We start from the raw sequence: 23,407 nt of genomic DNA on the forward strand, positions 1-23,407 counted from the left end.
CAGACATTCTGCACACAGGAGAACTCTCACTGGATTCTGAGGAATTTTCCAGATGTACACTCACGAGGTCCGCAGAGCAGGCCCACAGCTGAGGAGATGGCGGGGTAGAGATGGACACTTGTCACAGTGGCTCTAGCGTACCCTCCCCGATTCAGTGGAAGTTCACAGGAAAAAATAAACAGGGTTGGTAACTGGACAAAGTTACCTGAAAAATCTTATTTGTCACAGGTGACGCCACCGTTCCTTTCTTAGGTGCGACTCTTCTTTAGAATAAACTTACTGGGCGCTTCTCTAGAATAACTAACTGGACACTTGCATGCGAACAACTCTTTCTCTCTCTCTCTGCCCATCATCAGCACTGAAGATGCTTGCAGTTACATCCGTGGAGGTTGTGCATCCGGAAATCTCTCTGCCTCCTCCATCTTCCCCACACGCAGAATAAAGGTGTCTGAGTTCCTTCCAGCTCTACTTTATCTCACTCTCTCTATCTCCCATCTTCTTTTTCATCTCCCCCTCTGGCAACTTGCAAACACATATTTGTAACACAATCATGTGACTCACAAAGGATACATTTCCAGATATACCTAGACATTTAACCCTTGAGGGGCTTCAGACATGCAATACACATGCAAGAAAAACAAGGACATTACAAAAGCACCGACAGACATAAATCATTTAAACACACTCTGGAACTTTTCATTCACTTCAGGCCACTACAGTAGCAAAACCTCAAATGGCTTTGCCATGACTTGCCCTGGTTCCGCTACTAGCACAGGTGAAACTAATTAAGATTGCAATGATAATTCATGGTAAAACCATATATGGAGGAACACCATACTTGGAGGCTGTGTCTGGTATCACAGCGTAGGTCTATTGATGTGAATGAAACTAGGCTCAATACTACATACAAGTGTATGTGGTGTTGATTCTAGCAGAAATCAGCCATATTTTTTCTAATTCTGGACAACCTTTTAAGTCATATGAAAAAGAGGTCCACTCTGGGAGATGGTAAATATGTGCAAAGGTATAATATGGTACCCAGGAAATTTACTGGATGAACCCAGAAATATAACAAATAAAAAGAACAAACCAGAAAGTTGCAAGGGCGGCATGAGAACCTCAATTATCCAAAATGTCAAATAAGAAAACTAGCCTTGTTGTCCATAGTAAACAAATACAATGTAATTTTCTGAGAGGATGTAAAGAAATTGAAATTGAGCTCTTTTTGTAGTCTATGGGCAGCAAGGCTAGTATTTCTGAGGCATTTTGCTAAATGAGTCCCATTATTTTTAAATAGTCAGCAGGTAGCATCTATATTAAAGATGGCAGACACTATGTACAGTTCAGGGGTGGGTGTGACCTCGGCTCTCCTCTATGAACTACGATGACAACGAGCCCCAGAAAAAGTACCGATAGCCACTCCATAATAAAGCAGTTAAGAAGAGTGTGACAGACTGCAGTGGAAAATGTTTTATTCAAACATTGAGACTTCCGTTTAACTGTCAGTTAGGCTGCCTGTCCACGGGCGTTGTGGTATCCCACGGCGGATCACGGGCGCAGGAGCCGCTGCCCGGGAGCAGGAGCCGGCAGATGGATCTCTGCTATCAGCCTATCCCATTAATATGACAGGCTGACCGCGGAGAATCCCGGCAATTCGCAGCGGAGAATCGCAATGCTTCTCCGCTTGTGGACAGGGGGCCAATGCTTTCCATAGCAACGCTATGGAAAGCTTCAGACAGTGTGAGTCAACGGCGATTTTCCGCCAGCGAATCATCATCCATGGACAGGAGCCCTTACTGAGTGAAGACTTTGTGGTGCCCACAGAAAGAAGTAGAAACGTTTTTGGTTGCCCAGGAACTGGTGAAATGCTAAATGGAGTGTAAAACATGCTCAAGTCCTCCAGAAACCACCTTGTAAAAATGTAAAAACGCCATAGCAAGACTTAGAAGCTGAGCCAGATAAGCTGTGAAGATCTTCCCGGCAACTCTTCGGGAAATCGGGTCAGGACACACAACAACTTTACTTAAGGACATGTTGGGCATCCAGGGCTTTTTCCAAAATATTATGTGTTGACAAAGGTACAGTTGCTAAGATGGATAAAGCACAGAACAAAAATGTATTCACTCCCAAGCACAGTTTGTTTTGCTTTATTTATAAAAATGAGCTATATTGATGATTTTATGTAAGTTAGGATCATAGGGTGACTCAAGACTGGTCAAACCAAGATGGCAGTGAGCTAGGAATTACACGTCCCACTAAGTACCATCAATAGGTCATCAATTTATTCTCCCTGGAAAACCCCTTTAAACCGAACGATTAGCGAACGAGCCAACGATGATTTTTATGTTTGCATAAAATGAATGATAAGCAAATGAATTATCATTCAACTGTTGGCCATATTAACACTGAACGCTCATTGTTCATTTTTACTCATTCAAACAATTTTTTGACCAATAACCGTTACGTGTAAAAGAGCCTTAAGTGCCAGCCAGTACTGCAGATCACTTTGCTGGGGTCTTTCATGCAGCCAGAGGGACGATTGTTTTTCAAACATGACATCTACTGAAGATGAAATGAGAATGCGTGAAATATTCACCCTATTGTATGCGGCCCACAGAATAACCTGTATAACCCGCTGCACAAAATATTATTCTTATTAAACACAGACTTTCGGGCTGTGCGCTGTTTGCAAATTCAGGTTCAGTTTAGAGTGATTAATGCGGTGTCTTATCTGGACAGAATCTGGTAGACCCTCTGCAACATATTGGATTTACATACACCCCTCCATGTGTACAAAGATGTCGTCTTCCAACGTTTTGTCAGGTCATTTAAGGGGGACAATAGATCCAACTGCACGTGTCACTGCCTCCTCATCACTAGAAATCATTGGTATGGCACAGAGTGAAAAGACAGTACCAAAGTTACTGGTGTTTTGGTTTTACCTTCTCAGAGCATCGTATGGTGCCTGCATAAGGTGCCATACAATGCTCTGAGAAGGTAAAACTATAACACCAGTAACTTTGGTACTGTGGTTACTCCCTGTACCATACCAATGATTTCTATAGGGGATGCAGGGGATGTGGTTGCACAAGACCTCAGCGCTAACCACTGAGCCACCATGCTGCCCACGTTAGAATTAATAATTGCCCAATCCTAATAAAGTCTTCCCACTTTTCACAGCACTTTTCAAAACTTCCTAATGCCAAGAAAAGTTGCAAACTTTTGTGCAAAAATGTGTGACTTTTTCTAAAATGTGGGCCAATATATTTATATTAGTTATCGACAAGCACTGGAGTGAGCATAAGCAAAACCGCTGCATTTGTGAATTACTGAAGAGCAACAGTTGTCAAAGTTTTAAGTAGAGGTACAAGGAAATTAACAGCAGTGCTGGACCCAGCACACATTGGACACCAACAGACCCTACTGACTATAAAGGGGTCTATCAGATTACCGTTATATGTCTGGCCTTTTACCAATAAAAAGGCGTTGCATGCAGCACTATTTTTCAGTAATGTAAAAGAATCTGTCTCCAACATAGATATTAATGAGCCATAAAGGCCCATTTAGGCACAGCTCCAAATTCACTCTAAAGCCATCTTTTGAGTGATAATCATTGTGTCTAAACACGCAGCCATCGTGCACTGTTCATGCACTATTCGTTCATCGCTGATTTCTAGCAAACTAGAAATCACCGATGACTCTTATCAGCGTCGCACCCTGATTTTCTTAGCAGGTGGCGCTGATAGTATTCTTTCAGCTGGTATCCCACTGGCAGTTCTCAGTGGGACACCAGCTAAAAGCTCCGAGAACATTGCAGCTGTTTGCATATACAAAACAACTGCTTTGTTCTCGGAGCTATGGCTGCAGTATCCCGCTCTGTCTGCATTAACTCTTAAGTAGCTAATTAGCTACTTAGAGTTATGCAAAGATGAGCTCTTAAAACTGTCACTCAAACTGTCATTTGAGCGATTTTTGAGAGATTATCCTTCAGTGTAAATGGGCCTTAAGGCCGTGGAGTGTAGGAAAAAAGCAGAACCTCAACATTGTACTGAGTGGAGAGTTCTTAAACTTGTATGGAAAAACAGACGTACAATGTTGGACATTATATTTTGATGCAATGAGCAAAAGGTTTCTCAACAAAGGATAAAGATGGTGATTACAATAAACAAGTGTGAAATGCATTTTATTACATTTGTGAAGTTCAGTAAATATGCAGATTTTATTCTTTATTATATATATGAATAGCAGTTCCAGCATATTCCCATAAATAACAATTGTTTCGATTGTGTGGGCAATGGATTAAACAAATGTAGGGTTTCCAATGAGTGTTTTTATCTTATTTAATTCTTCTGTTGCTGGTACTCTTACACAGGATTTTATTCTAACCAATCTCCTGGTCTAGGAGGCCCAACTGGTGATCCATTCTATAAACCCACTCTTTTCAGCATTGAAACTAGCTTTTGTAAGCCATATTGCCGAAAACAGAGAACCAATGACCAACAATCTCCTAATGTTTAACCAGGATTTAGGATGTTCATGTAAAACCCGGGTCCTAGTAGGCTTTATTGTTCTGTCCCACTGTGTAAGAATGGCATTCCTGGCTCCAGACCATTTTCCAGGCCCTTTGAGACGAAGTTGATAAGGTGTGCATGGTCCAAAAAACACATGCCAAGCCAATCTTGGGTCGGTGAAGAAAAGGTATATCGTGTTTGGGTGGACTCCAATTTCACTTGAAATATCACTTATGTAATCAATGTAATGTGTTTGCAGAACTTGAGTCCTCCCCGTACCAAACCTAAAAATACAACAAACATAGGTTAGTAAAGCAATGATAACTACGGTCAGAACAGGAGGCAGATTAGAGGTCTGAACAGAGAAATGCTGGTTGTATGAAATTTCCCTCATACCATTTATTCTTCCTGTCTTTGCCTTTCATGCAGTAGTTCTCCATCTTTTTGGCTGATGGTAGTTCAGCAGCACCTAGCAAAAAAATATACCGGTAATTACAGAAACAAAAGTTCATTCATGACAGGTAAGTGAAAAAATATAGACATTTTCACTCTCCAATATATATATATATTTTACTTTGTAACTATGGGGGAAGTTTACTAAGCTTGGCATTTCTAAAGCTCGGTTTAGTATAATTTACCCCAATGCATAGTACACCTAATACATGTATTAGGCGCATCCTGACACCTCTGTGCGCCTTCTCAGAAATTTTTCACCTGGTCTGACCTGGCATATATTCCGGGCATAATTTGTGCCACTTGTGCAAAAAAAGTGTGCCACTTTTTTCCTCCAGAAACTGGTGTAAACGTCTTTGTGTATGATCCGCTATATGTATTATACAAACATACTGTTGCTAAGATATCTACAGTTCAAAATGACGCAAATGTCCCGGCGAGGTTGGCGGATGGAACAGATCTGGGGTGCCGATGTCGACTCCAGCCCACATGATTCACCAAGCCAGTGCATGCTCATTGTTGTTCAGGGCTGGATTTTGAGAAGCCTACAGCTTCTTGCTGTTAGTTGATTAATTGGCTGATTGCCGAGCCAATCAGTCAGTAACTTTGTTTGTCAATGTAAACTGGCTCCTCAGAGTAGAAGGCACCAGTTACACTCATTGTATCCTGGTCTTATGAGTCAGCGGTTTTGTTGAGTGAGGATTTTTGCCAGTATATGTCTGGATATTTGCTGTATGTCAATTTGGGTTGGTTTCTTCATTTGTTCCACTCTGCTTGTGTATCCTGTCAGGTGTGTCTTGTTTTCCTGGATCTGTCCCATGTGATCTGTTCCTGGGATTTATCTTTCTCCCTTATTCCATCTAGGGTCTTTTAGGGAAGCCCCAGGTTCTTGTCAGAGGGGCACCCCTTTCAGGGCGGGTGCTCTGCTTGTTAGGCAGGTGCAACCATTTTTAGATCAGGGCTACATTACCCTCTATGTCACTTGCTCTGGTGTGTTTCCTGTTTCCTTGTCACATCCAAATCCTGGCGGTCTTTGTATGTTGGACATGACACCAACTACACCAGTGTCTGCTCTTACATAACTGCACATAATACCCTGCCTCAAAAAACATGACTGTGTGGAAAGATTCCTTCATGTGTTAACTGTATCATTCCACTGTTCTTCACAAACTGCCATTTCAGAAGAGACTACATTCAGGGGCCCTAAAATGGTAAAGAATATTTCTGTATGAACAGTTATATTATTTGTGCTAGACATTTTCATTGAGCAACTCCTGAAAACAAGGAGATAGAGAACAAGCTACTGGACGTCCTTACCATTAAAAACTCTAGTTGCCCAACGAGCCTGTATTTCAGCAGTTGGCATGATGGGTCCAAGGGGTTGGACTAGTCCTAGGAAGGCAAGTGTTGGTTTTTCCAGATAAATTGGAAACACATACTTGTATAAGGATATGTCATTGTTTTGAAGTTTGATTATGTCATCATCAAGAAAAGGATATTTTAAACTATATCCTGTAGCAAAAATGATTTCATCCGCATCTACCACAGTTCCATCTTCAAAGATGACAGATGTTTCAGAGAATGATTTAATATCGGGCTTCACCTTGATTGATCCCTGTAATATTTGGCTTGGGAGGTAATCATTTACAGTTGGATGTTTTAGCCTAATGGAAAATAAAGTAGAATATATTTAAAAGCTCGACAAAATATTGGGAATTGTAATTTGGGCTATAAGAAATGTAAAGTAACAATATAGAATATATATATATATATATATATATATATATATATATATATATTTTATAGCTATATACAAATAAATTAGACTAAACGATTTTCTGGACAAAAACATAGCAAACATTTTTGGGGCAGTATCTACATAAAGCCATACTTTGCCACATAGAGCCCACATAGGTTCAAACAGTACACAAATATCTTGTCAACATAGAGCCATACTTTACCTAAATTGAGCAAAGAAAAGCCCACATAATTCCACCAACACCAAGAGAATGCTATACCATTGCCAAGACAGTGTAGAGTGACTAGAGTGCCTACAGCTCTCCCATTACAAAGCAAACACAACTGCCAACAATCTCCTCATCCCTGCATTGTTCAAACTCTCTCCCACTACACACAAAAGAGGTATGCTGACAGCTAAGCTAGTAATGTCTCATCACAGGGGTTGTATAAAGATTAACGTTTATCAGCTATCCTCAAAAGTGATAAAAGTCTGATCATGGGGGTCTCACATCTGAGATCCCCACCAATCCCAAAAAGGGGGTTCCATGTCCCCCCCTCTTCTATCACTGCTGGCTCACTGTACCCACTCAATGACATCAGATTGAATGAAGCAGTGGTCAGACATGCGTGGTGCCACTCTATTCATTTCAGTGGGGCCAATGGAAATGGTCAAGTACATGTCTCTATATCAATGCTAGAACCAAATGATTTTATTATAGAACTCACAGCACAGACATGGCCTTTCCATTTCAGGCAGAGGTGGAGTGGACTCACGGAGCAACAGGTGGAGCTGCCTCTGCTGCAACATTCGTAGATTACTGCTCACTTTCTTCAGTAGTTGGAACGCAGGCTCGTGCAACTCTTCTTGTAGTTCCTTCTTTGTGGCTCTGCCCTTATAGCCTTTTCTGGTGTACTCCCTCTACCACTAGCAATGGACATTGATTGTCTCTCCTCTCTGGACTGCACTGCCCTCCCTAGGAGAAGTGCCGGCTGCGTGCCGCGCGCATGTGCCGGCCCGAAGAAAAAAGATCCGGCCGCGACGGAGAGAAGATCAAGCCGCGAAGAAGGGAAGATCCGGAGCAGGTGAGTATATTCTGATTTTAGGTCTCCTGCGGATCGGACGGCTTCCATAGGCTTCAATAGAAGCCTGTGGGAGTCGTCCGCACGGGAGACCCGCACCTAAATGGAGCATGTCCATTTTTTTTCATGCTCCATATTTTTTTTAATTCACTTTTATTGACCATCCGCGGGTATTTATCTACCCGCGGGTGGTCAATGCATCCCTATGGGGTGCGGATCCACATGCGGGTGATCCGCTGCGGATTTAAAATCATCTTTTGCCCGTGGACATGAGGCCTAAATGGGCGAGATGGAAAAATCTGCTCCTCTGTTTCCAACACCAGCCAAGTGTTTCAATGCAGCTGTTATTGAAGTGAAGGTGAGTTACAGAAATGGCTTTTCTGTAACTCCCCAAGTTACAGGAACACCGAAGCGCATTGTGCTACATCATTTTTATTCTCATTCACTTCAGCAGGGATTACAATAATATCAAATTTGTATAGTTATTTTTTAAGTTTTACCACTTTTTAAAAAAACTTTTTTTAAGCAAATCTATTTTAGTACCATATTTTGAGCCCCATAAGTTTTCTATTTTGAAGCTGTATGAAGGCTTGTTCTTTGCCTGCTGACAAGTATTTCCTACTGGTGCCATTATGAGGTACATGTAACATTTTTATAATGTAACAGTCCGAACTAATCTATCTATATCTATCTGTCTGTCTGTCTATCTATCTATATATATTTGTGTTTTTTAAATGATACCAGTGTTTTCTTTTACATTCTTAAAATTTTTCTAAATAGGAAAGGTTTTTTTTTCATTTATATTTGTTCAATATTTAAAAATTATTAAATTTTTTTTTTTACAATTATTTTTCAGTCCCCATAAGGGATTTGAACTTGTGATTGTTTGATCACTTGTATAATATACTGCAATATTTCTGTATTGCAGTATGTTGTACTTTTAATATAAGTTTATTAGTTCCTGCCATAGGCAGGGCTTAATAGGCTTGATTCCATGGTAGGTCCAGGAGCTTTCAGTGAGACCTAGACTACAATTGATGCCAGCAGGTGTCAGCTGTTTAATACAGCTGGCACCTGCTGGAAATGCAGCGAGCAATGCTCCTGTGCCCCCTCCATACAATTCCCGGCGATAGGGGGTGTACAAATATGCCCACTTGTGCTAAAGTGTTAAAGGGGTTGTCTCATGAAATCAAGTGGGTCTATACACTTCTGTATGGCCATATTAATGCACTTTGTAATGTACATCGTGCATTAAATATGAGCCATACAGAAGTTATTCACTTACCTGTTCCATTGCTAGCGTCCCCGTCTCCATGGATCCGTCTAAAATCGCTGTCTTCTGGCGATTTTAGATGCGCTTGCGCTGTGCGGTCTTCTCCGTGGTGAATGGGGCCGCTCGTGCCGGAGAGCTGGTCCTCGTAGCTCCGCCCCGTCACGTGTGCCAATTCCAGCCAATCAGAAGGCTGGAATCGGCAATGGACCGCACAGAGCCCACAGGTGCACCATGGGAGAAGACCCGCGGTGCATCGTGGGTGAAGATCCCGGCGGCCATCTTGGTAAGGTAAGTAAGAAGTCGCCGCAGAGCGGGGATTCAGGTAAGTACTAAACTTTTTTTTTTTTTAACCCATCCCTTGTGTTTGTCTTGCGCCGAACGGGGGGCCTATTGAAAAAAAAAAAACAGTTTCGGCGTGAGACAACCCCTTTAAACACGTTCTAATTTTTCACCCTAGAACAAGTATTAAAATTCATGAATTAGAATATATAGTATACATAAATAGTCTACTGATACAGAGTAGCTTAAGAATACTGCTTTACTACTTAGGGTGGCTTCACACGAGTGTGTTTTTGTGGGTGCGTACGCGCGCACAGAAATACGCTTCTATTAGAACCAATGCATTCCCTATGGTGTGTTCACATGTCCGTGTTTTACAGGTGTATGCCTGCAAAGATAGGACATGCGTCCACCATAGGGAATGTGGCTGCTGCCAGCGACTCCATTGAAGACAATGGTCTGCCGGCACCCCAGTGATGGTCACACTGGCCGCAGATTTCCTCGGTGAGAAGAAATCGGAGCGATCAGTCCACATTCTTAAAGGAATTGAATATCTTGGTAAAACCCTTTAAAGTAACAACGGGTTGAAAGTCTCTTTCTTTTATTTACCTGAATTTAGGTTCCAAGCCAAAGTTTGAGTGGTGAAACCAGCTGCTCATAATTTTCTCACTTATCTTAGCAGCGAGACTTCTTGGCAGGACATTCTTGATCCACATAGTATAGCGTCTTGACACTGTCATGTCTATGGGAAATCCACCACGGGAAATTCTACTAACCACCCATGATCCATGCCTGGTACTTAGGTAAACCTGCGGTCATAAAATATATGTATAGAAAATGTATTAAAATATACAAATTGTGTAGAACAAAATCTGTGCTGTAGGCTACAGTAAGAGTGTCTCTAAATATATTAGGGATAAAGTTGGTTTGACTGTAATTACTTAAGTAATATTTAGCTATAATTGTAGGGAGAGCCTAAGAATATACATAATAAACTAGCACAATGTTTGACCCATCCATCTTATAGACATTACAACCGTGAAATATGCAGTATCTATATATAGATTAAAGGGACAAATAAGAAATATTTGTGGGATGTATTATATGTATCCATGGAGACCATAACTTATCAAAATGATTCCAAGCTCTCTCTGAGAAGGTAAACTGCAGGGGTAAAAGGAATAGTCAGCCCCCAATACTCTGCAGATAAATCAGCTGATATCACGCCAAAACCAATGAACTCGCACACAAGTCTACCAAACATTTAGAGTTGTTTCCAACACTCCAAATTGCCTAAAGCAGTATGGTCATAGGATAGAATCTATTAACTCTAGTGGGTACTATGTATATTCTAGGCAAAACTCGGTGTGAGGTTTCCATTAAGGATACCTACCAACTGGTTTTCAAAATAGTCATACATTTCTGCTACCATGTGTCAAGAGGAATGGTAATGCCTACATCACATTCCCAAGTATGCCTAAACTTTAGTTTAGGGTTTTTATATATAAAAAAGGAGTAAGGTTAAGACTAAGGGAAGGCTGGACAAGGTGAGGCAACTCAATGCCAAATTCAAAAGAGAAGCTAGGAAAGAACAACTTCCTGAATGCTTAATACATGAGCCTTGAATTAGCCTATAAGAAGGGTCACACCAGGGAATTATTTGCCACTGTGAAACGGGTGAAGAAGCCTTTCTCCGCCCACCAAGCAGGCAACAAGGACAATGACGGGAATGAAATAGGCGACCAGCAGGACTCAAGAAAAGACAAAAACAATACATAGAAGAACTATATGCTAGTGCCTGCAATGATCAACTAGAGGAACATGGAGGCCAAGAGGATCTGATACCAGACCTGCAGGAAAGTGAAGTGGAATGGGTGATAAGACAGCTGTCAAACAGCAAAGCACCTGGCATAGATGGAATATGAGCTGCTCAAACCAGTCCCAAGAGCTGCACTTGCAATACTATGCCGGACAATCTAGGGGACCTGCACATGGGCAAAGGATTGAAAAAGATCAGTTTTCTTCCCACTGCCAAAGAAGGGTGATGTCAAGAACTGTGAAAACTATAGAACAATCACTTGGTTTCTCCGTGCCAGCAAGGTTCTTCTGAAAATCATCTAGAAGCGCTTAAGTAATATCCTTGAGCAGGAACTTTCTGATGTTCAAGTTGCATTTCGTAAGAATGTCTCAGTCGCCATCAAATGAAGGGTAATCATCACAACTATCATCTTGCCGATTGCAACATATGGCTGTGAGACGTGGATATTGAGGATAACAGACAGAAGAATTGATTCTTTCAAGCTGTGCTGCTTGAGAAAACTTCTATGAGTCCCCCAGACAGCTAGGGTCCCCAACAAAGCTGTGCTGAACCGTATCAACTCAGAGGTGTCCCTGGAAGGCAAGATCTCGAGACAGAGACTGACTTACTTTGGACACGTGATGAGGGCGAATTTGCTGGAAAAAGAAATGCTACTTGGAATGGTCAATGGTAAAAAGAAACGGAAGACAAAAGACATGTTGGCTGGACACCATCAACAAGGACACAGGAATGGACATCTGGCAATTGAAAGTAGCCGTAGAGAATAGAGAAGCATGGAGAGGACCGGCCTAAAGAGTATCCAAAAGTCGGACACGGATAGAATTTAAAATTGGAATATATATGACAAGATCCCCCATTGGAGACGTAATATAAATAATATTTGAAATCTGTGAGAGCCAAATTAGTCTGTGGGAGTAGATAAGACCACAAAGAGTGGAATATTTGGTAGGCCCTCAATCTGCGTTCCATTGGTGGGGAATGGTGTGAGTAAGGCCTGTGTCACACAGGCGTATTTGCTCTCATATTTGCTGGTGCAATACGAAGTGAATAGAACCCACTGATTTTAATGGGTGCATTCACATGTGCGCATTTTGCGTGCACAATTCCATTTTGGGAAAAAATAAGCTAATTAGCCATTTCAATGTACAGGACTGTGTCTGATTTTTCTTTTTTCGCATGTGAAAATGCGTATGACTTGCGAGCGCAAGAAGAACAGTAAAAACTGCTGTGATGCACACAAAAATTCATCCTCCTATGCACAAGAACACGCCAGAAATGCACGTGCAAATATGCATATGCTCATGTGATACAGGGCTAAGAGTAGTTCAACATCATTAATTTCCTGTGAGGGGGGGGTGGAGTCATGCAGAATTTTTAACTTAGCGTTATTCCACCACTGAAAGTTGGTAGGAGGTAAACCTGAAATTGAGATAGTATGGGCATCAGAGGCGAGGGATTTTGTAAGCAAAATGTATATCGCCGTCTATGCAATAGTTGAAACATGATAAAGGTGATTTTAGCTGTAGTGCTATAATGTGTGATATTAGGTGACCAAATAAAAGCCTGCAATGGAGTGGAGATACTAATGACGATTTCAATGCTATCCACTGGGGAGAATCCGTATTATTACATAGTTACTATTTCAACCAATTGGGCAGCTAAATAATATTTGTAAAAGTTAAACCAATAGTCTACCTACTCGTTTATACATTATATTCCTACGTATTCGAGGGCCACACGGGCAACTTTATTGCAGTTTTTGGTGATGTTATTTTTGTCTAAACAAGGAACAGATTCTAAAGGAGAAGATGAACAACAAAACTACTTGTATATCTCTTTTTGGAGTCAAGGCATTGATTCCATTTATACTGTTTAGGTTTAGATAGCTCTGGAAAGGGGTTGGCAGGTTTACGAAACCCATTATCAAATATTTAATAAGGGAATTCTGAATAGAGGGAAGTCCCATGTTATAGACCTTCATCTACAGTATTAAGCCGAGCTTACATGTAAGACTACCATATATTACCTGTGCGCTGTAATTGCGCGTAATACATGGTAATTAACAGGCAATCAAATACATTGCCTTATGCAGTTTTGCTCACATTTGCATGTAGGAATTGCGTAATACGCGAGTGCAAAAAAGAATGCAGCATGTTCTATTTTGCTGTGTATTATGTGCAAGAAAGCCCATTGTTCCTTATGGACGTGTAATCATCGCTGCCTGTACACAATTACATTAACCCCCTAATGACGCGGCCCTTTTTCTTTTTCCATTTTCGTTTTTTCCTCCCCCCTTTAAAAAAATCGTAACTCCTTTATTTATCCATCAACGTCGCTGTATGAGGGCTTGTTTTTTGCGGGACGAGTTGTATTTTTCAATGGTGCTATTTAAAGTACCATATAATGTACTGAAAAACTTTAAAAAAATTCTAAGTGGAGTAAAATGAAAAAAAAATGACATTTCGCCGTCTTTTAGTGCGTCTTGTTTCTACAGCACACAAACGGCAACAATAATGACATGATAACTTTATTCTATGGGTCGGTACGATTACTACGATACCAAACTTATATAGTTTATTTTTTACTATACTCCTCTTTTTTTTCATAGACATTACATTTTTTTCAATTATTTTCTGCGGTCATTTTGTGCGCGCGATAACTTTTTTATTTTTCCGTCGACATAGTTTAGCAAGGTCTCATTTTTTGCGTAATGTCCTGTAGTTTCTTATAGTACCAATTTGGAATACATACGACTTTTTGATCGCTTTTTATTTCATTTTTTTGGGGAGACAGAGTAACTAAAAAAGTGCATTTCTGTCGTTCTTTATTTTTTTTTCGGACGACGTTCACCGTGCGGGAAAAATAATGCACTACTTTGATAGTTCGGACTTTTACGGACGTGGCGATACCAAATACATATTTTTAATTTATTATTTAGATTTTTTAATAATAGATATGGCAAAAGGGGGGTGATTTAAACTTTTACAACTTTTTTTTTTTTAATTAAAAAAAACTTTATTGATTATTTTTTTTTTACATTACTTTAAAGTCCCCCTGGAGGACTTTAAGATGCGATGCTTTGATCGCTCCTGCAGTATGACGTAATGCTATAGCATTACGTCATACTGCTTTTTGACAGGCAGTCTATCAAGCCACCCCATGGGTATGGCTTTTATTGGCAGTCTATTAAGGCAGCCCTGGGGCCTTTCATTAGTCCCCTGGCTGCCATGACAATTGCATGGCTCCCCCGAACTCACCGCGGGGGGGCCGTGCGGGACGTTTGGGGGAATTGACAGCGGCATTTAAATGGTTAATAGCTGCGAACGGCCGCGCGGCCGTTCGCGGCTATTGCCCACGGGTGTCAGCTGTTATAAACAGCTGACGCCCGCATTATATGAAGAGAGGTTGCCACGCAACCTCTCTTCATACATACCCCGTGGCTCCATGACGTAACTGTACGTCATTGGTCGTGAAGGGGTTAAGGGAAAAATAAGCGATAGCAAAAAAAAGCAGGAAGACGGCGCAGTTATGCGCAGTACAATATTGCTGCCATACGTAGCAATAGGCCGACTCCACAGCGGTAAATCGCTGTGTGACTCACACAGCATTTTTCCCATGCGGCTGTATGAGCCCAGCCTTAGTCGAAATGTATAATGACTACAGATATCGCCTCAACACATTGATTTAATTGCGAACTGTTCAATGCTTCATTTTCGCTATGCAAACACTGCAGGGGAATGGAACACCTACTACCAGGTTCCCCCACACATTACAGCTGATCACTGGGAGAGCTGTGATCAACTTATCAGGAGACCTTTCTAAAAGGGCTTTTACACAAAACGATTATCATTCAAAAAAATCGTTCAAAAGAGCAAAAATGAACAAATTGTACGGCATAAATACAGCCAACGATTGATGATCAATGAATCGTTGGCTTTTCATTCGTTGTTCATTTTATGCTGACATAAAAATCCTTATTGTCTTGGTTTGAATAGCGCTCGTTCAGTCCTCCTCAGTCACTTATACATTTCTGTATAAATGTATTTGAACTTTGACATTGTTTTCTCATTCAAATGATATATTATTTTGTGTACATTAACCCTAACAAAAAGGGAATGTCCAAAGTGCACAAATTAGATCCCCCTCTAAGACAAATTGGACCATACTCTCGCCTCTTCCCAAAAGTCATAATATGCAATTCTCCCAGAAGGCGTTACTAATAAATATGTGAAATAGAATTAACTGAACTACTGGCACCTGTTTTGCGATATGGCTGAGTTCCACAGAAATGTCTCCAGCTGAATTTCCTGTTCCCACAACCACCACTGTTTTCCCTCGGTACTCCTCATATGTTTTGTAGGAACGACTGTGAATGTGGCGTCCTTTGAAATTTTCTAAACCTGGGTGGAAAAATGTTAAAAAACATGTCATACTCTCAAAAATAGTTGGCAGTCAGTAACTGTTGTAGATTCAGTGCTTACATCCATCTGCCTTTTAGATTAACGTTATGAAGTTTTCCTATGTGACTTGAGTTGTAGCTAGGCCTTACTTCCCCTTGGGCAAACATTTAGTTTGCTACCCTAGCCTGGGGTCACTATTAATACTGGGGTCACTATTAATACTGGGGTCACTATCACTACTGGGGTCATTATGGGGTCACTATTACTACTTGGGCCACTAACGGGAGCACCATTACTACCGGGATCACTGTGGGGGTCCTATTATAACTGGGGTAATTATAGAGGTCACTATTACTATTGAGGCCACTAATGGGAACACTATTACTACTGGGGTCACTAACAGGAAAACTATTACTACTGGGGTCACTTACTACTGAGGACACTAACGGGAGCACTATTACTATCAGGGTCACTGTGGGGGTCACTATTACGACTGGGGTCACTAACGGGAACCTATTAATACTGGAGTCACTATTACTACCTGGGCCACTAACGGGAGCACCATTACTATTGGGGTCACTGTGAGGGTCCTATTATTATGGAGGTCACTATTACTACTGGGGCCACTAACGGGAACACTATTACTACTGATGTTGATGTGCACTTAAGTGCAATGCAAAGTTTCCCATGAAAACAATGGGAAACACTTGCCGATCCTCTGACGTGGCTGAAAGCTGCGCCAGAAGACCGCTATTTTACTGGAGGGACGGGAGGCGTTTTATTCACACTAAACCGCATGGCATCCACTGGTACTTCGCACATTCCCAAGCGCGATATTGGGCCGAGTTTCATAGCTCGATATCGCACTCAGCCATGTGTAACTAGCCTAACACCTAATTCAGCCAGCTGTAATATCCCTGCACGTTAGGCTGCTCTCACACAGTCCGCTTTTTACAGCGATTTATTAATTTGAGAGGGACTTTTAGCGATTTTTAACGCACCTCATCACCCATGACAATGATGGGGTGTGTTAAAAAACGCTGTCAAATGCTGTAACATGCATTCGAAAACGCCGCTGTAATACACCACGGTTTTGGACGCTGCGTTTTGTGAATGCCTGTGTGAGAATGGCCTTACTGTACATATCATGACTGCAAGACCCAGTTCCGGCACGGATGAATGGAACCCAAGTTACATTATCACGGCATGGGGTACAGGTGTTGCAAGGATAATATGGACCTTAATATGCATGTGGATTAACTCTGCAATACTGCACTTTAATATATCCAAAAGTAGTTGTACAACAGTTGCCAAGTATATCCTCACACATATAAATGCTCAGTTTGGTTGTAATAAAAAAAAAATGAATTCAATAGCACTCTGGTGGCACCAGTTTCAAAATTTTGAAAATTTAATAGAGTGAATTTACCCCCTGAGTAGTAGTTCAAGGCGAAGGCCGTCTGAAATAGGTGTAAGACCTAGCAAATGAATTACAGTGTATGTCAGAAGATATTGGTTGGAGCAGTGCCAACACTACTTTACAGAGATTAGATGAAGTTGATGAGCTTACATTACTTGGCTCTATCACCAGATAACACACAGGGTCATCATAATTAAAGGGGTTCTGACATGAATAATGTTTTTATGCTTTACCAGCCATTGTTCCCTGCTCTGCCTAATGGACCCAGGGAACCCATGGTTTAATGGCTGCTAAAGCATAAAAAGATAATACTTACCTTGCCGTGTTGTTGTTGACATCGGGGGGTCATCTCCCGGCAGGCGCTGCTCCTCTTCCTCTGTCTGCACGAGCCGCGCCACTCCGGGATCGCGCGCATGCACAGTGGAGAGGTGCCCTCTGACAGGAGTCAGGACAGGCTGCGTCTCCACTGCGCATGCGCAGCACTCCGGAGTTCAGCCGGACGGACGGGCCGCCCACAGCAAGCACTGCTTGTGACGTGCTTGCTGTGGCGGTCCGTCCGTTGACCTCGGAAGTGCCTGACGGACGGACCAGAGCAGGAAGCGGTCTTTTTGACCGCTCCTGCTCTGCTTTAAAGGCACAGAATAAAATGCCGGCTGGAGGGGACATGCCTGGCGATCGGGCCAGGCCAGGCAAGGTGATTACAATTTTTTTTTTTTGATGTCAGAACCCCTTTAAACTAAAGGTCTTCGGAGATTGAAGAAAAAAAATAGTACCAAATGTTGTCACCAGGGGAATGTTTGGCGCTGTATGTGAATGCAGCTGGTAAAAGGATTCTATCGATCTGTTATTCAGATCAGTATAGTAAGACTGCAGTGCTGGGAATCTAACATTGTCTGTATGCACCTTGCTGGTTAACCCCTTTCTGACCACCTCATGTAAATATAAGGCTAGTTTGCTGAGCTGTCGGATATTTACGATCCTTCTTTTCTCAGCTAGTTTCAAAAAAGTTCCAGCAATGGCTGCAACTAACAGGCTCTGATCTGGGTGCTGACGTCAGGACCTGGATCAGAAGCTGTTAGTTTAACCCATCCCATGCTGCAGGAACACTGCAATCAGCTGGTCTCTCCAGCACAGGAGCAATCAGTTGTTACAGTAAAGGTGGCTTCACACTGGCGAGGGAATCGCATGATTTCTCAGCCCTGCGAGAAATCGCAAAATTATGAAGCCAATGGCTTCCAATAGCTCCATGCGCATTTGCGATGATTTAGCGCTTGCGCTGCAGCATTAAAACAAAATTGTCCATTCTTTTTGCGATCCTTACCATTGTTTCCAACGGGGCCGGCGACAGCAGCTCTGGCCCCATTGAGATCAATGGGTGAGGATTGGGATCCTCTGCCACTGCTGTGACAGCAGTGGCAGGGGACTCTCCTCGACAAGGATTTTCAGGGGGGGGGGCTTGAAATATAACTGTTAAGAAAATTGTAGATCAATAATGAAGTTAATTGTTCTTTTATTGGATTGTAGACTAGAAAGATATAGCATGATGCCAGTATAAGTAGTGAAGGGGTTAAACTAAACCTTTTCTATACCATTACGGGGTAGACAGACAAGATAAGAGTCTCCAGACTGCCTCCCTTGCATTCCTTTTCACTGAATTTATAACGGCTTCATTGTATGTTATAGTTACACCTTAAAAGGTGGCTGCCTACACCTTAAAAGGTGTAACTTATGTTAAACATTTTAGTTTCAGCCTATCATGTATTATTATTAATCTTGTAGGTATATACTTTTCCTGTGATGTCATTTATGGTATATAAACAACACACACCTTAGAATAAATTAGAAATCATCTGATACTGCACAGGCTGGTGTGATTTGCATTTCTCCTGGGCCCAGACTTCTGCACGAGATCTGGGATCATCTTCTCTTTAATAAACACATAAATTCTCCTTACATTTTTGGTCCTTTGAGCCAGAAAGACTCACTGCAGAGGGAAAGGACAGCCTGGCTGTGAAAAGGTGGGTCTGAAGTACTCTCTGATCATTAAAAGACCCCCGTCTTGCTTAGACGTCATTAGAGGCCAGTCGGGCATCCTGTCTGAAACAGTGACGTTTTTCCGAACTAGCCGAAGAATTTAGAAGCCTCCCAGATAACGTGTAGTAAGTATAACAATGGTTAAACTTTTCTTCTCTCTTCTTTTGTATACTTTAGTGTTAGTAGAATTTACAAGGTGTATTGTAAATGAGAAGCAAGTATAGACAAATGGGTTGTCAAGGGACAATAGCAGTGGTCTATGTGCAATGTGTATTGTAAATGAGAAGCAAGTATAGATAAATGGGTTGGCAAGGGGCAATTACAGTAATCTATGTGAGACCATAGCCATTGTGAGAAGGCTATAGGAAAGAATTACTCCGTGCAGCACGTAAAAGAAGCGGTTAGATGACGTCATGGGACACAGGGGTGTCCAGGAACTTTACTTCTTATCTTCCTACTACTTCTTTTTCTTTCATACTGTGTTATAGGTTAACTAAGAATATAAAGAGGGTGGCTGCCTACTAACATATTGTAATATTTGTATTGTTGTCTTATACTGCATGAAGCGAATGTGTGAGTGATTGAGATAAGCGGATCTGATACGTGGGCACTGACCTCTAGGACACATTAAGGACCAACAGAGCTGTGCAGGTTGTTTTCGGACAAGCCCCTTATTGTGTTCAATGTTCACAGGCCCTAATCGGAAAGGCAAGAAGGAGTCTTTGTGTATATAGCGAAGCACTGATTCTGGTCAGGAACCCCTGCATTTTCACTATATATTTTAGTGGCCAGAGACTTGTTTTATGTTGTTTGTCTTGTAAATCAACGTCAAGAACATAATTACTAACAATGGGAAAAACAAATTGTAAGGCATTCTGCGCATGTCTCTGTTGTTGCCAACGAGAGGAAGTCCTTGAAGGGGATAAGAAGTACATGCACAAGTTAGTTCCTGACTATGTCAAATATCATGACAAGTGGGAAAAGAAATATGGATTTAAAAATAAATTAGAAGCTCCTAGTTGTAAAGAATTATGTGATAAAATACGGACAAAATCAGCTGAAGATCAGCAGAAATACAGATTATCCGCTGCTAAAGCCTGGTTTAAAAAATCCCCAAACTGTCACGCCCATATAAAAATAGACCCCCGACAGTTTGATGAACAATTCAAAGGGTTAACGAGGAGTTACAATTGAATGAAAAAAATAGAGAGAGCAGATAGAAAAATTCTAGGGCCAGATTGGAGTTCTGTAGAAGGAAATTAGAATGAGAGGGGAGGAGATAATAGACCCCTTCCTTAGGATAATCAGGGAGAGAGATGATCCTAATGCTGCATATAATCAGCCATTAAAGAATGTGTTTGTAAGTGGAGTAAAGAAGGAAATAGGAGGTTATATAATGAGATACATGGTTAACCTTAGGATAGGATCATTGCAGGATGTTTTGGAATATGCAAAACATGCAGAAAAGTTTTACAAAGAAAAGGGTGAGAAAGTGAGAGTTTTTATACAGGGAGAAGAATGTGAAAGTCAGGAAAGTCAGAGAGGTCATTGGACAGCGAGAGGATGTAAAAGTAGAGGCAGAGGAAGAAGCAGAGGTGGGATGCAGCTCAGGGATTTAAATGTGTGTTTGAGTTATGGGAAATCTGGTGATTTTGCCTGAGAGTGCTCTGAGAAATAATGTTCTCAGGCACCTTGGGGAAAAATGACTAGGAGAGGTGGATGTACAACACTTGGAGGATCTCTTGGCAATTTCTACTGCCTGAGATAGATCTCCAGGTGAATGGGCGGATGATTGCTTTCCTGGTGGGCTCAGGAGCCACCAGGGCATTAATATCCCAATATGTAGACAATGTAAAATGTAGTAATAGTCATATCATGGTAAGAGGGGTTAATTGCTGGACCCACAGGGAATCCCTCTCTGAACCAGTTATAACAGACTCAGAGACAAATAAGCCTGTGAAATGTCAGATTATATTGTATCGAATATGTCCGGTAAATGTGTTGAGATGAGCTATTATGACAAAATTACGTATACCTTCACCAGAGTACCTCAGGGCTGCTGTGAATCTCCAACAATTTTCTCCCAGGCTATGTCAGCACACTCAGCAAAGTTCCAGCCTCCTAGAGGTAGTCAGTTACTACTGTATGTTGGTAGCTAGCAGTAGACAGTGGAGAGAATTGTGGGGGGACAGTCGCCCCCCTGAGGTTTTTTTATGAGCAAAGCCATAAAGTAAACAGGTAGAAACTCCAATACTGTCAGCAAACGGTTAAATATTTGGGGTATAATCTGTCAGATGAAGGTAGGCAAGCAATTCTGGGGGTCCCAAAACTACGAGCAAATGATGTCCTTTTTGGGGATGACAAACTTCTGCAGAGCTTGGATCCTAAATCATGCATCTCTGACAGCGCTTCTTACCAGACTCATCTATGATGAACCTCTGGCTGCAGCTGACAGGATCTAGTGGGATGCGCCCTCTGAGGGAGCTTTTGTCAGGTTAAAACAGACTTTGGTGGGCACATCAGTCTTGGGGGCTGCCGAACTATAGAAAGCCCTTTGTGCTAACTGTTGACTCAAGGGAAGGACATATGACCCCTGTCTTAAATCAGGAACATGGTGGGAAACAGACCACTGGCATACTACTCTTGCAGTCTAGATCCAGTGGCCGAGCGCTCCCACCCTGTGTACAAGCGGTAGTAGCGGCAGTTGAAGCAGTCAGACCTTCTGCCACTATAGTGCTGTCCCCCCACACACACTGAAAATACCGCATGCAGATAGTTATACTCATATCTCAGTCCTTCCAGACATCTCTCCTGCAGGACACTACTGCTCTCACAGCCACACCTGATGATGGAGAGATTTACTACACTCCATCCATCTACCTTACTGCCTATTTCTTCAGATGGTCCTCCATACAACTGTCTAGGAGAGATGGCAGATAAGGTGTTACCCAGACCAGATCTACAGGATGTATCGCTTGTAGATGCTGAATACACTCTCTTTGTTGATGGGTTATCCATCTGCACAGAGAAACAAACTATCTTACCTAAATGTTTCTTCAGATGTGCAGCAGTTTTGAGCCATGGCCTGTGACATGTCTCAACAGGGGGGATGGTAGCACTTATATCAAAAGTATTCACAGCCTAGGGGTTTACAAACTACTCTAAAACAATTTTGTTTGTCTTGTATTACTTGTGCTAAACACAATGCACAAGGGAATATAAGACCAAGAAGGGGACACTGTCCTACACCGCAGTATCCCTTCCAACACATTTGTATGGACTACATAATATTATACAAATGTGGAGGTAAGAAATACTGCCTAGTTATCATGGATGCTTTAGCCAAGCGGATAGACGTGTTTCCCACAAGTCAGTCGGATGCAGCCACAGTGGCTAAAGCTAACTTGCTAACTTGTGTCCCCGTAGTAAAAAAAAAGTTAAATGTGCACATGCGCATGTATGAGATGATGTTATACATGGGACAACCAGAAGATTATGTCATAATGCACCACTACTGCGCACCTGAAGCTTGGGCTGCGATTGGGCACCGCTGTCATCCATGATCTGCACACCGCTCTCACTCTTTTGCTCGCTCCCAAGTCTCTGTCCGTAGTGCTCTCACCTGCTCCTGTCTCTTCTCTTAAAAGGCCAGCGTACGCTCCATAAACCTGTCCCCCTCCAACCCTCTCCCTGCTTCGCCTATGTTAAGTATCCACACCCAAGGATGGATGTCATTGTCTAAGTAGTTGATCTCCAATTTTGACAAAGCTCCAGTATGTCAGTAATCCTGATACTGATCCTTTGCCTATTTTTACCATTCTGACTTCTGTGCTCCCTGACCTCTGCGCTGTATTTGGACTCTGCATGTCTTGACCTTCAGTTTGGGCTTCATTACTGTGGTATTATTGTATCTTGACGCCACCAGGAAGTCCTGGTGAAGTCAAGATTGACATTGGGGTGACGCTCCCTGAATGTGATTGGCTGCACAGTTCTGCAGTGATTGTAGTCTGTGCTGGAGGGTTAGGGGTCTTTTTTGCTGCTAGCCTTACATTATAACCTCTAAATGCTGCCATGTTATATGTTATATGGCAGCATTTACAGGTAATAATGTAAGGCTAGCAGCAAAAAAGACCCCTAACCCTCCAGCACCGACTACAATCACTGCAGAGCTGGAGGCCATATCACTGTTCCCGCAGTAGCACCAGCGGCTGTGGAGCAGAGAATGACAATGCAGCTCCCCCTTCCGCGCTGAATCCTCCGACGTCCCAGGCAGACGCTGCAGCTGATATCCCTGTACCCACAGCACACCGTGTCCATAGAGTGGCGGTGGCAAAGGAGCACAGCACAACAGCGCAGCTCCCCCGCTGCATCCTCCGACCTTCCGGCTCACAGAGCTGT

General features: G+C 42.1%; 1 protein-coding gene across 3 annotated transcripts in view; it reads right to left on the bottom strand.

Annotated features, from left to right (window-relative positions):
* Window positions 1–4,167: 4,167 nt before the first annotated feature.
* LOC136621647 (dimethylaniline monooxygenase [N-oxide-forming] 2-like) overlaps window positions 4,168–23,407 on the bottom strand; it is a 54,942-nt gene continuing 35,702 nt past the window's right edge. For all 3 annotated transcript variants that reach the window (XM_066597289.1, XM_066597290.1, XM_066597291.1), the window contains 5 exons: window positions 15,413–15,555; window positions 9,946–10,145; window positions 6,282–6,628; window positions 4,908–4,980; window positions 4,168–4,795 (listed from right to left, as the gene is read on the bottom strand). In XM_066597289.1, the coding sequence (XP_066453386.1) occupies window positions 4,399–4,795; window positions 4,908–4,980; window positions 6,282–6,628; window positions 9,946–10,145; window positions 15,413–15,555 (1,160 nt within the window). In that variant the 3' untranslated portion in view covers window positions 4,168–4,398. The remainder of the gene's footprint in view (window positions 4,796–4,907; window positions 4,981–6,281; window positions 6,629–9,945; window positions 10,146–15,412; window positions 15,556–23,407) is intronic.

The sequence above is a fragment of the Eleutherodactylus coqui genome, chromosome 3, assembly GCF_035609145.1.
Source record: "Eleutherodactylus coqui strain aEleCoq1 chromosome 3, aEleCoq1.hap1, whole genome shotgun sequence".
NCBI classification, from domain to species: domain Eukaryota; kingdom Metazoa; phylum Chordata; class Amphibia; order Anura; family Eleutherodactylidae; genus Eleutherodactylus; species Eleutherodactylus coqui.